The sequence below is a fragment of the Heterocephalus glaber genome, unplaced genomic scaffold, assembly GCF_053883595.1.
Source record: "Heterocephalus glaber isolate CG9 unplaced genomic scaffold, H.glaber_assembly_v1.0 deba00001645, whole genome shotgun sequence".
NCBI lineage: Eukaryota > Metazoa > Chordata > Mammalia > Rodentia > Bathyergidae > Heterocephalus > Heterocephalus glaber.
The window spans coordinates 563,189-579,378 of record NW_028258398.1 but is presented as its reverse complement, the minus strand read 5'-3'; the positions used below and the strand labels follow the sequence as shown (position 1 = coordinate 579,378).

Below are 16,190 nucleotides of genomic sequence, written 5' to 3'. Positions count from 1 at the left end.
GGTGAAATCCATAGGCCCTGATGCTTGGGGACAGTAAAAGAGAAGTACCCCAAACACCAGGCTTGGGTAGGTGGATGGTGGCACCACCTCTGAGATGGGGATGCAGAGGAGTTTGGAGGACAGGACGAGTTGGTTTCTAGATGATCGGTGAGGTCCAGGAGGCCTTCACTTGTTCACATCTGGAACTCGGAGGGTGTGTGGGCACAGCTGTGAATGGCTTGGGGGTGGTTGGAGAATCTCCCCCTTCACACACTCTGGGTCACTTACATCACTCTGTTCTCTTTTTCTTTTCTTCTTAAATTATTTCTTGAGGCAGGGTCTCACTAACCCAGGCTGGCCTTGAACTTGTGGCGATTCTCTCACCTCAGCCTCCCGAATGCTGGCATTACAGTTGTGCACCACCACGCCTGGCCACCCTGTGGCTACTTCATGAAAAATCACTGTGGTTTACAATCGAATGGGCCCAGTAGAACCCAGTCCACGAGAAGCAGCTCTGGTCTCATGGTCACTCGCTGTCCCTTGGTCACCTCTGCCAGGGTCCAGTGGCATTGCAGGCTGCTTTCTGAACTGTGTATGGTTCTCTGCTGCAGTCACCTCGCCTTAGTCCAGAGCCTGAGGTCTACATTGTGGTATTGTGGTTTTTCTACCAGGGCCTGTCATAAATGCCACACAGCATCTTCCCTGCCACACCATGGGTCTGTGGGGCTCGTGGGGCCTGTGGGCATGGGGACAGCCCTTTCCTGCTGTGGGCTGGACTTTCAAGCTGGAAGCCTTTGTTACCCAGAGCCCTTCAGGTCACAGCAGCCTGTACAGGTGTGGAAAGTGCTGCCTCTAGATCCCAAAGCAGCCCGCAAACACTGTGCTTCCTTTTGGGTGACAGAATATGTCCTTTCCTCTGCAGAAGTTGACCTCGGATGCCCCAGACTGCTAGGCCCCTTGAGCACCATCGATGTGGCAAACCCAGAGCTGTACGTGGGGTTTAGCGCTGCCCTCTGGAGTGCATTTAGCTCACTGAAAGCAAAGTCTTCACTTTCTTGTCACTCCTGGTTCACCTGGCCTGACTGATACAGTAAATCAGTGCCATGAGGCACATACCTCTAATCCCAGCATTTGGGAGGCTGAGGCAGGAGGATCACTGTGAGTTCGAGGCCAGCCTGGGCTACATAGTGACTTTGAGGCCAGCTGAACTACCTATCCAGACCCTGTCTCAAAAAACCAAGACTTATATAAAGTAAATAAATAGGGATACAATTAAATGAAGGTCCAACTCTCAACCCCAAATGACTTCGGTTTTTAAGGATGGCGTTCATCTCTGCCATTTTCCTTGGTCTGTGATTTTTAAATTTTAAAATTTTGTGGTACTGGGGGTTAAACCCAGGGCCTCAATACATGCTAGGCAAGTGCTTTACCACTGAGCGACATCCTCACCCCTTTTTATTTGAGACATGTCTGGCTAAATTGCCCATGTTGACCTTGACCTTGCAGTCCTCCTGCCCCAGCCTCCCAAATAGCCATCTGAGGTACTGTTTTTTACTATCTTCGCTGGGGCGGTGAGTAATGATGTTGGTGTTTCAGAGGCTTTCACTTGACTTTGACCACTATGACAATTCTCACCCCGAAGACCAAGGAACTGGCATGGGACTCCTACCAACTCCTGAATGTGTCCATTCCTGTGACACAGCCTTCCTGGCCCCTTCTGTGACTGATGATCCTACAGAGAGTGAACCCACCTGGCTTCCACAGGACCTCTAGCATTTGGGACAGCTATCGTCCCCTCTGCCACCCAGGGGAGGCCAACGTGGAAAGGGTGCCACCCTCGAGCTTAGTGTCGCTGGGAACAGGACTCCAGAGTCAGATCTTTTTAAAACTATCATTTATTGAACTTCATGGATGCCACAAAGCCTCTGCCCTCAGACCCCCTCCTAACCTGAAGCCTGTACTGGTGTGTGTGGGGGGGGGGGTGTCTCCTTATGTAGTTGAGGCTGCCTTGAACTCACTATGTAGCTCAGGCTAGTCTCAACTCACGGAGTGGGCCTCCTGCCTCAGCCTCCAGGGTGCTGGGATTAGAGGCCCAAATCACCACACCCAGCTTAGAAGCCTGTACTCTTAAAATGCACAAGAAGAAAGGTGGTCCTTAGGCCTGGTCACAGGCTCTCTCCTTCCTGCCACCCGGTGGGGGGTGGTCTCCGCCCCCAGCCCCGCGGGCTAGAAGCGGTTTAGGACTTGTGTTTTGCTCGGTACAGGAGGGTGGCGGGCGTGGACTTGCTGGCTGAAGCTCAGGTCTGTGCTGGCCCTGTGGCCCCCTGGGGCTTGGTCATCAGTGACCTCAGAAGCAGGCGGTGCTTCTCTGGCAAACGCGGAAGTAGCACAGGCTCAGCACCCCAGAAGAACTCCAGCCCGGGGAGTCCCGGGGGAGTGCCATGTCCTGCTGGTCACTCTGGTCTCTTTTCAAAGCCCCAAACCTTGGAGCTGAGATAGAAGAGGGGGCTCTCCCGCCAGCCCACCCGTACCACTCGGGGCGCCTGCCTTGGGTGACTTCATAGCCGGGCACCTGCGCTCCGCGCCAGGTACGCCGTGGGGCTGCCCCGAGAAGGGGCAGGTGCCTGGGAGGGTCCTGTCAGGGAGGCTGTCCGGCGGCTCCAGCGAGGGTGTCGGGAGGTTCGCTCGGAGGGGGTGTGACAAGGACCCACACACTGCAAGCCCCAGGAACAGAAACGGTTACTGAGCTGGTGGATGAGGAGGAGGGCAGAGCCAGGACGCAGAGACAGGGCCAATCCGGGAATGCTTTCCGGAGGAGGGGGCCGAAGAACCTGCAGTCACAGACGGGGGAGGGGCGGCCGGGTCACTTCCTAGCTGTGTGGCTTTCGGCGGGTTATTTAACCCCTCGGAACCTCGGGTTCCTCCCTGTAAAATGCTATTTCTGGCGCAGGGCTGGGACAAGTGTTGGTCATCCTGCAGTGCCCCATCAAAGCGGTTCCGGAAGCCGGGCAAGGCGTGGGGAGGGGGGACCAACCACCCCGCCCAGGTGACCAACCACCCCCGCCTAGGTGACCCGAGGTTGCGGAGCCAGCACGTGAGGGCAGTCCCCGGAGACCCCGTCCCGGACGGCCCGCCAAAGCCGAAGTCCCGGCTGGAGGCGGAGCGCCGGCGGCCGCGATCGCGGCTGCTGACAGCTTCCAGAGGCTGGAAGGTACCGAGGCGGAGCCAGGGCGCCCTCCTCGAGCGAGGCCGCGACCCAGGCCACTTTCTGGGTAAGTAAACGCCAGGCTCCGCGTCCCTGCTACGTCGTCTCTTTAAGAGTTGAGTGGGCCGCCCCGCCTCTTGGGGTTCTGATTGGCCTTTTCCTCGCTTTTCGGCGGAGGCCCATTCCTATAGGTTACCGCGGGTTGGGGGACGGGATTGAGTGCTGCAAGCAGGGACTGTGGCTGTTTTCCCAGTTTTGGCTGGACCGAAAAGACGGTGCAGCCTGCCGGGTCGCCGCTGCCGGGAAGGACAGCTGTACGGTGTCCTCGGGGCCTGCGGGCCCTGTGTGCTGACCACATCTCGCCGACCCATCTCCTCCTGTTTCCGCGATCCGGCCCCCGAGCCTCTTTCGCGACGCTCCCCGGCCCCGCTGCTGACCTGGCCGGAGGCTGAGCCTAGCGGCCTGCGCCGTCCCGCGGCCCGGGTCCTTCCGGGGGCCGGGCTGAGAGCGCCGGGCTCCCAGGTAAGGAGGTGGCGGTCCTCGCCCTGGGCCCGCCGTGGCGGGCCGCCCCATCGCCTTCCCGCGCCTTTCCCACGCGTGTCCCTTCCCACTTCCACGGGGGGCAGCCTTGGAGACGCTTCCCAGGGCCCCGGGGACTCGCGGGAAGAGGGCAGGGTGACGAGCGTCCCCGGGGCTCGGGGACAGGGAGGGCTGAGGAGGGGACAGTGGCCTGGGCCGTGACAGGGGCACGTGCAGGAAGGGCCTGGGGTCTCCTGAGCGACAGTGGTGGCCCTGCCCGCCCGCCTGGACCAGCGCTGTCCGCAGGCCGCGGCTGAGCCCAACCCTGGTCCTTGGGTCCCCGGGGTCCTGCTGCTGCCCAGAGGGGCCCTGTGCAAGCGGAGATCATTGTGCCCTGTCCGCCTGTCACTTGTCCACCTGTGCCCTAGTCCCCTGCACTGAGCAGACTTTGCTAGCGCTGTGCTAAGGAACTGGGTCACGAGGCGCGTCCAGAGACGCTGGCGACAGATGGTGAACACCTCCGCACGCCAGGGCACCAGGGCGTGCTGGAGACACAGGTGGGCCGGGCAAGGTGTCCCTAAGGAGGCTGCAGCAGCAGTGATAAGAGCTGGGCCTGGATGAGGAGCCCAAGCAGAGCAGGGGACAGGTTGAGGGTCGCAGAGCAGCTGGCGGGGCCTGTCCTGTCTCACTGGGCCTCACCTTCCTCCTGGCAGCTCCTGCCTGGGGTGTCCAGGTGGCCTCTCTAGGACAGTGACCGCCTTTCCTGTCCCCAAGCCTGGAGGATAAGGGTGGTTTGGGTGCGGGGTTTGAAAGCTCTAGGAACCTGAGCTGAGCCGCGGGAAGAGTTGGGGACGACACTACACTACTGGGCATCGCTTCCTTCCACCTCGCTGCTCTGGGGTCAGTCTCGCTGCGCAGGTGGCACTTGGGAAAGCTGGAGCACAGAGAGGGGATGACCCTCACTGGGGGGGTCTGCAGTGCAAGGGTGGGCAGGAAAGTGGTCCCCGAAATGTTAGAGTGCAGGACAGGCCCCCTCCGGTGGTGGGAAGAGCCTCTGATCACTTTGGAGGCTCGCTGTTGCTCCAGGGGACTGTGTCCCTAGCTCCTCCCCTGGGAATGTCCCCTCCCATGTGGCCCCACTCCTTCCTCTCCCAGCTTCCTTCCCTTTTCTCCTGACCTACCAACCCTTTTCTGTCACTGCTGGGGCATCTGTCCCCAAGACCAGACGATCACAGAGGGAAAAGCCCAGAACACCAGCCTGGAGAGGGGAGTGTGGATCGTCCTGGGCCTACTGTCTAACAGAATTCCGGGCAGAGAAGGCCGGGTCCTGCTCTTTGTGTGCCTCCCCATCCCTCATCTGTTCTGGGGACAAGTCAGTCCCTCCGTTTTAGAGGCTGGACAGTGTCAAGTGTGTCACCAGGTGAAAAGGACCTCACACTGATCCCGCTCATAGGAAGTGTGCATTGTTGTTGTTGATCTTTTTGAGACAGGGTCTCACTATGTGGTTCAGGTTGGCCTTGAATTTACAGCAATCTTCCTGCTTCAGCCTCCCGAGTGCTGGAATTACAGGTGTGTACCACCACGCCAAGCTCCTTATATTTTTTAAAGAGGGATAAAGGGATTTAAGAGGCAGAAATTTAAAAGAAATAGAAATGGAAGTGCTGGTCCTCAAGAGAAAGGTGCATTACAGTATTTTCTGGAGCTGGGAACATTCATATTTCTCTTGTGAGGGTGGAAAGCAATAGAATTTGTGAGTCTATGGGAAGTTTCTCTTGAGTCTTCATTTAAAGGAAGAGCATGGCCCACCCAAAGAAAGATAACAACCCATTCATAGGGAAAGATCCAATTGACAGGTCAAAAGAGGAGGTCTGTGGAAGTGGCCCTCCTCCTCCTGTCTCAGCCTCCCCAGTGCTGGGATTATAGATGTGTGCCACCACTCCCTGCTTATTGGCTGGTCCTACTTGGTACAGGGCCAGGAGAGCAGCCAACGTCCTCCTTTTCTCTTCACCCCTTGGCATCTGGACCCAGGAATGGACCCTTTCTTCTTTTCCCCAGGCCCCTCCCCTGGTAAGAAAAACAGCAGTTATCCTGAGTGTGTGTTGCTGGTGTAGATAACTGACTTAGCAGGTTTTGTTTGAGCCTCACAATGACCTTGCTAGGTAGGTGTTATCATTTCCATGACACTCAGGCAGGGCAGTGATTCACCTAAGGTCACCCAGCAAGCACGTGGTAGAGCCAGAAGTGCCACCCATGCCTGGTGACTCCATAGCCTGGGAAGCTGGAAGCTTGTAGAGAAATGGGAATTTCTGGGACTTTATAACTGAAAAGGCCAAGGGGTAGGATTGGTGTCAGGTGTGGCTGAATCCTGGGGCTCAAATGGGTTCTTTGTGTGTTGGCTTTACTCTCAGGTGGGTCCCCAGTTAGGGGACTAAAGTGGTGTGTGTCTGACTGACTTCTCAGCTGGAACATAGTATCTGTCTCCTGAGGATGAAAGCCAAAGGCTCAGGGCAGATTGTCATTGGCCAGGGCAATGGTGTGCCCTGATTGGGCAGGCTTAGGTCACAGGCACTTCTCTGGTTGTGAGGGGGCAGAGCCAGCCATGCCTGCCTGGCAGACGAAGTGGGAGCTGGAGTTTCCCTAGGGACAGTGGGGTCTTCCTTCTGGCTGACCCTCTGCGATATCGCACTGCTGCCTCCGGTTGAAGCCACTGTCCCCTCTCGAGGTACTGTTACCATACCTCACAGTCTCCCTTCTCCCGTTCTGCACTCTCTGTTCTCTCCCCAGAGTGCTCTTTGTCTGGCTTTCCCCCATGGCTGAGACTTTCTCATTTAGACCTCTGTCTGGCCAACCACTCCAAAGCAGTGTCTGTATATTCCCTGGGCTGCATGCTTAGCCCCTGAAACAAGGCCAACATGAGAAGACAGAAGATGACCTCTGTCTGTTGCCTGGCAGTCTGTGTAAGCAGCCTAGGACAGCCATGGAGGGATCCCATTAGCTTCTTCCTCGTTGCTTTATTATCCTCAGTACAGGTTTCCTATCTTGTGGTCCAATGTGGCTGTTCTTGCTCCCGCCATCACATCCACATTCCAGCCAAGGGAGAAGGGCACACCCTGAAAGTGGCAAGCCTCACTCTGCTCATGTCCAGTTGTACAGAACTGAGCCACATGGCCGCAGCCAGCTGCAGGAAAAGCTGGGAAAAGCCCCGCTGTTCTGGGAAGGGTGAAGTCAGCCCATCGATTAGGCCCACCCTCTCCCTTCCTTCCGGCCAGAGCTGACACCGGCATCTCATGGCTGAGGCACGTGGAGAGGATGTCCCTGCCCCCCCCCCCCAGCGCTGGCCTCAGGGGCGGTGTTGGTGACACATGAGCAGTGTTCGCGTGGCACTGCGAAGGCTGTGCTGCAGCGAGGCCTTGTCACTGAGGCAGTGAGTTTACTTTCTAAAATTTGCCAAAGCTGGGAACGGTGGCACACACCTGCAATCCTGGCAGTAGAGGGCTAGGCAGGAGGATCCCAAGTTCAAACCCAACCAAGGCTTAGCCACATAGTGAGACCCTGTCTGAAAGTATAAAAAAGGCCAGGATGCAAGAGCCCAGCGTTCAGTCCTCAGTACCACAGAAATATTCCCGAGGTAAGAATACCTGCGAGGTGGGAACCCTAGGTGCCGTCGCCCGGGCTGTCGCGCAGTGAGCAGCCTGCCTACCCGCTGCCCTGTGCCGGCCCCCAGCGGGGAAGCCCGTTGTCTTTAGGGAGCGCACCGCCCTCAGGCCTGGCTCTCCCCTGCGCTTGCCTGGGGCTGAGGACCCTTCTTCTCTTGCCTGCCACCTAGTGGCCGGCTGTGGGAACGCGGCGCCGTTTCCTGGCGTCTGCTGTAGGACTGGAGACCCACACCTGAGTGCACTCTGTCAAGCCAGCATCCCAGACGTCCACACCCGCCAGCCCCCGCCCTGCTCACCCTGCTCTGGACTCGCCAGGCCTCTGCTCCTGTCTCCCCAGCATCCCCTGACCTGCGGGTCCGTGTCCCTGTCTTCCAGCCACTGCACCAGGTGGTCCCTCGCCCCAGGCTGGACTCTTGGCTTTTCTTTTTTTTTTTTGGTACCGGGGATCGAACTCGGGTCCTTGCGCTTGCACAGCAGGCAGCGAAACCACTGAGCTAAATCCCCAGCCGACTCTTGGCTTTTCGTACCCAGATCCCCTCGTGAGCACCTGGCCCGTGATGGCTCCCCTGTGCCCTCTGTGGTGCCTCTGTTCCCCGACACCTGTCTCCAGTTGGAGACCTCCTATGTGTCCCCCAGGCCCAGCCCTGTATTCCCGTGGTGATCATCACACAGCCCTAAGCTGCTGGGTGACCTCAAAGAGTCGGGGGCCTTGTGGCCAGTTCTGCAGAGTGGCAGGAGGGGACACTGAGGCACAGAGTAGCCAGGAAGGCAGGGGCAGCACTGGGATCTATAGCCAGTCTTGCTGTGGACCTGTCTCCCACCTCCTGTCTGGCCCTAGCCCCTTGGGACCACATGGGGCGAGACAGGGTGATTCCGAATAGCTGGTGTGGCTGTGCCTGGCTCTCGGGGGTGCTTGGATGGGGGTGGCCCGTGTGATTTAGGGTCATGCAGTGGAGCCTGGGACAGGGACAGAGGCCCTGCCCAGAGCCTGGCCTCCCACCACAGCCGGGCTCCGAGCTGGGCTCCGGGGGGGGACAGCGCTGTCGGTGTGGCCCCCCTGGTTTCCCCCAGGGGCCCAAGACCCAGCAGCTGCTGACCATGGGGCTCTGACATCCCAGGGCCTGCTGCCGGCTGGATGGACACCCCGGAGTGGGTGATGGGGGCCAACAGGAGCACAGCGGTGCCGCTGCCTGGGGCCCCAAACATCAGTGTGCCACACCGCTGCCTGCTGCTGCTGTACGAGGACGTGGGCACCTCCAGGTGAGGGCACCGCCCGCCGCCGGCAGCTCAGCTGTGTGGCTCGGCTTTCTGGGCTGTTGGGGGGCGCGGGCACCACCGACTCGCCGGTGAGCCCCCTGCTGTGCCGTCTCCAGGGTCCGGTACTGGGACCTCCTGCTGCTCATCCCCAACGTGCTCTTCTTCGTCTTCCTGCTCTGGAAGCTTCCGTTTGCTCGGGCCAAGATCCGCCTCAGCTCCAGCCCCATTTTCATCACCTTCTACATCCTGGTGCGTCTGCTCCCACTCCAACGGCCTTAGCCAAAGGGGCAATAACATGCAGAGCCAGCTCAGGCACGGTTCTCCCTCTCTGCCTCTCTGGCCTTGGCTCGGTGAGCTCCCTCATCGGCCAGGAGCAGCTCGGAGCGAAGGCCTCCTCCAGAGCCCCTCTTTCCTGGAATTCCCGCTGACCTTGTTCACAGCTAGCCTGTGGCCTGCAGGAGGAGGGGCCCTGCGGAGCAGGAGGGAGGCTCAGCTCAGCCGGACAGGAGACCGGGAGGTGGGAGGCGGGAGTCCCTGGATGGATGCTGGGAGGGAGACTCTGCAGCAGCGTCACCCATCATCCGTCTGTCCTTTCCTCCGTCCATCCTGGGAGACCGACTTCCTACCACAGGGAGAGCCGGACTTCTCATTACGTGGTGGTCCTGGTGCATGGGACAAGGTCTGGGGCCATGGTTGGGAAGGCGCCTCCGGGGGTGGACACCAGGTGCGGGCTGCCCAGCTCCCTTCCTCCAGGTTGTGACCCAGTGGAAGCCTCTCTGCTCTGGGATACTTAGACGTCATCCCAAGAGCCGAGTGGCTCCTGGGTCCCCTGGGTCTGGCTCAGGCAGGGGCAGGGGAGGGCTGGGGCCCCTAGAGGTGTTCCCAGATGTCCAGCCCCTGGCCAACTGCGGCCCTCCTGGCTCTGGGAGGGCAGGGCTGGGGGACTCCTGCTTTCTTCTCTGACCATTTACTCCTCGTGTATTTATTCAGCAGATACTAAGCACCTATTACATGGCAGGCAGATGTCCTCTTTGGGGCAGCAGGCAATCCCTGGTCATGTACCCAGGGCAGGGCAGTCCGCACTCCTGGCCTGCTTCCTCTTGGAGACCTTTGGCTGGAGAGCCCAGGAAACAGTGTGGAGAGGGGTCTGAGCCCTGGCCGTGCGGCTGAGTGACCTTGGCCAGCAGCTCCGCCCCTCTGTCCCCTCTGGGTCCTGTGTGGTCCGCTTCCATGTGTGGTATCTCCCTGAGCACCAGTTGTGACCACCCAGTGGGCGCAGGTGGCAGTGTCACCTTTGCAGCCAGCCCCCCATGGCTCAGGCAGTTTCCAGGGCCCAAAGATCAGAGTGTGTATGAGAGTGGGCTCTTCTGTTTCTGTGTCAGGAAACCCACTTTCACTCAGAGGCCAGAGGAAAGGGACTGACTGGAGGTCGGGTACTGGGCACATTTTCACCAGTCACCCCTCAGTGCTTCCAACAACCAAAGGCAGCAGGTGCTGTTTTTACTCCCACTTTATAGATGGGGAAATTGGGGAACAGAGGTGCGGCCACCTACCTGAGGTCACAGACTGGGGAAGCAGCCAGTCTGGCCCCACCCTTGCTAACTAACCGTGCTGGCCAGGAAGTTGGCTGCAGGGCAGAGGCAGCTGTGAGATCAGTGCGGTGGGGGTCTCTTGCCACCTGGAGCCACTGCTGTCCTCCCTGCCTCCCGCTCCAACTGGTCACTTCCTTCCTTGGCATCAGGAGGACCCCTGCAGAGGTGGCTGGGCTTGCTGGCCCGCCCCTCCCAGACCTTGACTCACGCCCGATCCCTCCTTCACCCCCCAGGTGTTCGTGGTGGCCCTGGTGGGCATTGCCCGGGCTGTGGTGTCCATGACAGTCAGCACCTCCAGTGCCGCAACGGTGGCCGACAAGGTGCGTCTGGGTGGCCCGAGAGGGAGGAGAGGGAGGCCTGGCCTTGGGTGGATGACCCCAGGCTGACCTGGCCCACTCTGTCTAGATCCTGTGGGAGATCACCCGCTTCTTCCTGCTGGCCATTGAGCTGAGCGTGGTCATCCTGGGCCTGGCCTTCGGTGCGTTGCCATGGGGGCTCCCCTGTCCCTCCCCTGTCAGGGTAGGGCCGACCTGACACCCTCTCTGGGCTGCCTGCCCCTGGCTGAGCTGCGTCCCTTCCAGGTCACCTGGAGAGCAAGTCAAGCATCAAGCGGGTGTTGGCCATCACCACTGTGCTGTCGCTCACCTACTCGGTCACCCAGGTACGAGGAGGGAGCCAGGTTGGAAAGCTCATCAGGTGTGGCTGGCAGACCGTTAGTTCACCTGGGTGCCTGTCCCCAGGCAGGTCCTGGGACCCCCACTAGAGATTCTGACCCAGGGCATGCAAGTGGGGGGGGGGGCGCAAACCTGCAGCCCAGGTAGGGAAGACGCAGGTGTGCAGGCCCAGGGAAAGTTGCATAGATAGAGGCCGGGGGCGGCACCTCACGCCTTGCTGCCCTGGCTCAGGCTGGGCCTGTTTGGGTGCTGGGGTTCGCCTTGGGAGCAGGCTGGGGTAGGGGCAGCAAGGTGGAGACCCAGAGGGGCTCTGCTTCAGGAAAGGCCCTCCCCGTGCAGGGTACCCTGGAGATCCTGTACCCTGACGCCCACCTGTCTGCCGAGGACTTCAACATCTACGGGCACGGGGGCCGCCAGTTCTGGCTGGTCAGCTCCTGCTTCTTCTTCCTGGTGAGGGCTAGGACAGGGCTGGGGCAGGGGAGGGCAGTGCTGGGCAGACCCCGGGGCCAGCAGGGTTCCCCGCGCCCCCCAGCCCTGTCCTCTCTCCACAGGTCTACTCGCTGGTGGTGGTCCTGCCCAAGACCCCGCTGAAGGAGCGCATCTCCTTGCCCTGTGAGCGGGTGCCCGGGGTGGGGGGACCCGGGGATAGGAGGGGGCGGAGCCTGGCCCACGAGGCAGGACCTCAGACTCCCCCCGCCCTCCACAGCGCGGAGGAGCTTCTACGTGTATGCGGGCATCCTGGCGCTGCTCAACCTGGTGCAGGGGCTGGGCAGCGCGCTGCTGTGTGCCAACATCATCGAAGGGCTCTGGTACGCACGCACGCCAGGGACGTGGGTGTGGCTGGGGCATGGCCGGGCGGGGCAGCCCGCCCCCTGACTCTCTGTCCGCCCTCCCAGCTGCGTGGACGCCACTACCTTCCTCTACTTCAGCTTCTTCGCACCACTCATCTACGTGGCCTTCCTGCGGAGCTTCTTCGGGTGAGTCCGCTGGAACGCCCCTCCCTCCCCCAGCCTGGCCCTGCACCGCCTCCGGGCTCGAGCGCCCCCGCGTGGCCACCGGCGGGATCGCGCCTTGTGCAGGGCTGGGTGTGGGTGCGTGTGTGTCCGTACCAGGCACTGGCACAGACTCTTCCATGTCCATACTACGGAGCGGTGAGCATGGACATTCACATTCCCACGCGAGAGCGTGGGTGGCAGCACTGCCTCTCCCTCAGTAACACTAGTCCTTCTCAGGGAGCAGGGTTGAGCGCCTGCTGTGCGCACACACCCCGCAGGATCCACGCCACCCCAGCCTGCCTGGAGCCCGCACTCCAGCAGGGAGGTCCAGGGTCCAGGCCGGGCGCGTGAGCCCCGTGGGGTGAAGGCCTTGCAGGTGGTGGTTGTGCAAGGGCCGGGCTGGGGAGCTGCAGACTTGGGATCCAATCGGCTCAGCCGCTGGTGCGGTGGGACGGGTCTGGGTGTTTGGAGGCCCTTGGATGGAGCTGGGGGAGCAGGAGAGGTGAGGATGGGTCCCGAATTGGGCTCTACACAGAGACTCAGGCTCCTGTTTGTAAGCTGGAAGCAGCCTCTTCCCCTTGGAGCCGTCCTGAGCATTGAGGGACGGAGAAGGCCCAGTGGACAGGGTCCTGGGGGCAGGGCTCGGCCCCAGCCTGGGTTTCCAGAGTTTTCCTGATTCAGGGCTGCCTGCCCCAGCTCCCAGGGCCCGAGGAAGGGCCGGGTTTATGGCCATGCTTGCTGGACTCGGGCACCAGCTTTGGGGCAGCAGTAAGCATACCTCCTAGAGACCTGCGGCCCCTGCACTGCCCCTCAGCCCCCTCTCTTCCGACACCAGCTCGGAGCCCAAGATCCTGTTCTCCTATAAATGCCAAGTGGACGAGACCGAGGAGCCAGACATGCACCTGCCCCAGCCCTATGCTGTGGCCCGGCGGGAAGGTGTGGAGGCCTCTGGGGCCGCGAGCACACAGTTTGCCTCTGGTGGGGTGGCCTACCTGGATGATGTGGCCTCCATGCCCTGCCACACAGGCAGCATCAACAGCACGGACAGCGAGCGCTGGAAGACCATCAATGCCTGAGGGGCTGTGGCTCAGCCTGGGGACCCATGGGACAGAGGTGGGGAGTCCGGGGCCAGCCTCCAGGTGGGGGATGTGGGGGTCACCTGTACCCCAAGTCTGGAGGCCACTTCCTATTGTCCCCCTGTGCTCCAGCTAGGGACCTCTCCTCTTGCCGCCCACCCTCACCTGCTAAGTGCCAGGCCCAGATGCCATCTCCCAGGGCACAGCCGGGCACTCAGGATGGCTCTGCTCATGCCCAGGGCGCGGTGGTCTCCTCGGGGCCTGTTGTGAGGGATAGGCTGCAGCGTGTATATTTTCTTGATCTATTTTTTAATAAAAAGAGAAAAACAGGAGGAGTTGCTGTGGAGATTTCGCAAGGATGCAGGGGTTGTTTCCGGGGTGCTGGAGGGGCGCTGGTGGGCTGTGGGGGCCTCGGGAGTGCAGGCCAGGTGGGGAAAGAGCACGTTCAGCCATTTCCGGGATCCTTGTAAGCACTGGAAATAGTGCAGAGGCCTGGATTATGGGAATGGCCCAGTAATGACAATGCTTAGTATTTTAGCCCCCAGGTAATGCCAGGCTCGTGGCAGGCGTGCTGAGGGAGAAAGGCTGTAGAATGGTGTTCACAGTAGGATTTTGGGTCCCCCTGGGACTATCAAGTGCCCGCACATCCACACTGCTGTGTTCCAGACGAGCTCTGAGAAGGGACCTCTGGCCAGGTAGGGGATTCCCAGGGTGGAGAGGAGCGGGCCAGCGTCTCCGCCCTGGGACAGGTCCCAGCCCTGCAGGGCCTGGGGGAGGCCTCGGCCTCGGCCTGTCACATGGGCGGAGAGGCGAGATCCCCTACCGGGGCCTGCACACAGGCTTCAAGGCCACTGCGGGGGCTGTGAGTTACAGTTCCTGATGCTTCATTCAGGCGACACCTAAAGCCCTGCATGGCTCTGCAGGCCCTGGTGGCCCATGCACCTGCTTCACTGGTGGGGACTGCTGACAGGTCACGTGGCTCAGCCTGTGGCAGGGCAGGCTCTGACCCCCGCATGGCACTGTGACAAGGACCAGAAACACCTTCCCCACGGGGTGGAATCCGAACTGTCGCTGGGCCATCACACTGGGCCAGGAGCTCCAGCCAGTCCACACTTTCCAGGGTGCACAGGAGACCTCGCAGGGCTGTCTGGGTGGCACAGAGCACCCCCAGGCCCAGCATTTTATTTCGGGTGTCTTTGGGGACAGAAACTCCACAAGATGTGAAGCAAATCAAGATCCAGCCACCACCGCGAAGTGTATTCAAAGTCGCTCTGGTCAGCAGCTGCTGCTGCTCTGGGAGGCTCTGGGACAGAATCATCTCTGCATGGCTGGGCCAAGGTGCCCAGGAGTGAGGGCCCTCCAAGGAGGAGACCAAGCACCTACCTGCCTCCCCCAGAAACCCGTGACTGGGAGACTGGCGTGTGGGGATACTCACTCATTGGGTCACTGAAGCGACCCCTGAAGGGGCATCCAGAATGCTCCCTGCTGTGCTTCAAGTCCTGACCTCATGATCCTCAGAAGCTTCGGGGAGCCTGGGAGTGCACTAATTTCAATGCTGGGAACCTGAAGCAGGAGGATTGCAAGTTCTAGCCCAGCCTGGGCAATTTAGTGACTTAAGTGTGATCATGGCTCAAAAAATACAAAGGGCTGGGAATGTAGCTCAGGGCAATGGTCTTGGGTTTTGAGGGAGTTAAAACAATAACATAAGCTGTAGGGAACAGGGGAAGGGGGCGTTACCAGAACCTCTGCAGTGAGTCCTGGTCTCCTGCGAGCCACGGCAGCACACAGCGATTTACAGGAAAGGTAGAAAAATGAGACTGAGAAGAAGCTGAGCTTTGGGTCTGATCAGTGCTGCTAGACGAAAGCCCCCAGCTTACTGCACACCTCGGGAGAAACAAATATATCAAATGACTTGCAGAGAGTTCAGTACATCCTGCATAAATAAGATGTAACAATCCAAGAACAAGGAGGAACTGAGTAGATGTTTGTTCTCCCAGGATGTTTTCAGCTCCCAGGATGTTTCTTGTCCTGGAGAATCACAGCGTCATCACCAGATCATTGAGGTCTCAGTTGTGACTGGAGGCCGAAATGCAATTATGTTTCGGAATTCCATAGCTGGGCTGTAGGCAGGAGAACTAGGCTAACCAAATGATTTTACCCTAAAATTATGTAGCATTGCTCCCTTAAATAAGCCAATGCTCCATGAGCCTGCATAAGGTTTACCAAATTAACTGTCAGAAATTAAATATTAGGATGCTTCCCACAAACACACACACACAATGAATGTACATATAGACATAGACACACACACACACACACACACACACACACACGCACACAGAATTTCGATTTTTCCCAAAACAAACTAAACATCCCTAAAATGCAACAGTTCCAGAGGGATCCAGCCCGGGGAAGTTCAGACAGGTCCCCCAGGCCCGTCTGGGCGCTTCCTACAGCCCCTGTACCCAGGGGAGTGGCTTCTTTCTTTCCTTTTTCTTTGAGACAGGGTTTCATTATGTAGCCCAGGCTGGCCTCAAGCTGTCACCAATCCTCCAACCTCAGCCGAAGATTGGTAGTACAAATATTATAGGGAGCTAAGTTAGAGAAATATTAATATACAGCCAGAAAGGGACTGGGCTCTCAAGGCGACATCAAAGCTGTGGCGGGAGGAGCCTCTGAAGGAGGCAGGACCTGGAGATTAAAGTCACAATGGCCAGATTTGCATACTTCCCTCAGGGATGAATGGAAGCTGGAGATGATTCTGTAATAGGCCCTACCCTTTTGGGATTTCCCAAAGAAATGAACTATTACCTCACTGTGGTGGGCCATCCTCACCCATCAAGGAAGACTAAAACGAAGATTAAGATTAGAGATATCAGCTCAAGGTCCTGAGTTCAATTCCCCATACCGCAAAAAACAAAACAAAACAAAGACTAGAGATTTTGGCCAGGGTAACTGATGTCATCCACATGCCTTTGTTACTACTGGATCAGTATTAGCCAAGTGGCTATACTTGTAATCTTATTGATTGATTACAGTTTTGACCCATGTTGTATCCGCCTCATAACTTTGCGGTATAAAATCTCAGAGAAGTGGGCTCAGAAGCAACCCACTCGGGACTCCTCCTGTCTCTCAGGAACTGTTCCTATTCCCCATTCTTATTCCCCAATACATTTTCCTACTCTTACCTCCTTTGTCCTCTGGAATTCATTCTTGGATTTCAGGGGACACGAACTC

The 16,190-nt window shown here is 59.0% G+C and overlaps 1 protein-coding gene and 1 long non-coding RNA gene across 16 annotated transcripts; one reads left to right on the top strand and one right to left on the bottom strand.

Annotated features, from left to right (window-relative positions):
* Window positions 1-2,234: 2,234 nt before the first annotated feature.
* On the top strand, window positions 2,235-13,285 carry Tpra1 (transmembrane protein adipocyte associated 1). Of its 15 annotated transcripts, none has more exons than XM_087196952.1 (14): window positions 2,235-3,251; window positions 3,438-3,706; window positions 5,674-5,770; window positions 8,478-8,619; window positions 8,733-8,865; window positions 9,248-9,295; window positions 10,442-10,528; window positions 10,614-10,686; window positions 10,790-10,887; window positions 11,222-11,332; window positions 11,434-11,494; window positions 11,569-11,691; window positions 11,779-11,859; window positions 12,713-13,285. In XM_087196952.1, the coding sequence occupies exons 1-14, from the start codon at window positions 2,912-2,914 to the stop codon at window positions 13,087-13,089; spliced, it is 2,040 nt and encodes a 679-aa protein (XP_087053078.1). In that variant the 5' UTR covers window positions 2,235-2,911; the 3' UTR covers window positions 13,090-13,285. The 15 variants fall into 15 exon arrangements, with proteins under 15 accessions (XP_087053078.1, XP_087053086.1, XP_087053079.1 ...); XM_087196953.1 differs by having other exon boundaries at window positions 2,239-3,251; window positions 10,790-10,869; XM_087196956.1 differs by having other exon boundaries at window positions 2,239-3,251; window positions 11,589-11,691.
* LOC110347534 (uncharacterized) lies at window positions 13,265-15,595 on the bottom strand. The gene is made up of 3 exons (XR_002392217.2): window positions 14,691-15,595; window positions 14,389-14,516; window positions 13,265-13,426 (listed from the first exon to the last, which is right to left on the bottom strand). It is a non-coding gene; the product is annotated as an uncharacterized LOC110347534 (long non-coding RNA).
* Between the last annotated feature and the right edge of the window lie 595 nt (window positions 15,596-16,190).

What these genes read in the sequence shown, in the direction of transcription:
- Tpra1 (XM_087196952.1), top strand. Translation starts at nt 2,912, where the DNA reads ATGCTATTTCTGGCGCAGGGCTGGGACAAGTGTTGGTCATCCTGCAGT. An exon ending in AGGTACGAGGAGGGAGCCAG is followed by an intron (nt 10,888 to 11,221) that starts GTTGGAAAGCTC and finishes CTCCCCGTGCAG; the next exon opens with GGTACCCTGGAGATCCTGTA. An exon ending in GGAGCGCATCTCCTTGCCCT is followed by an intron (nt 11,495 to 11,568) that starts GTGAGCGGGTGC and finishes GCAGGACCTCAG; the next exon opens with ACTCCCCCCGCCCTCCACAG.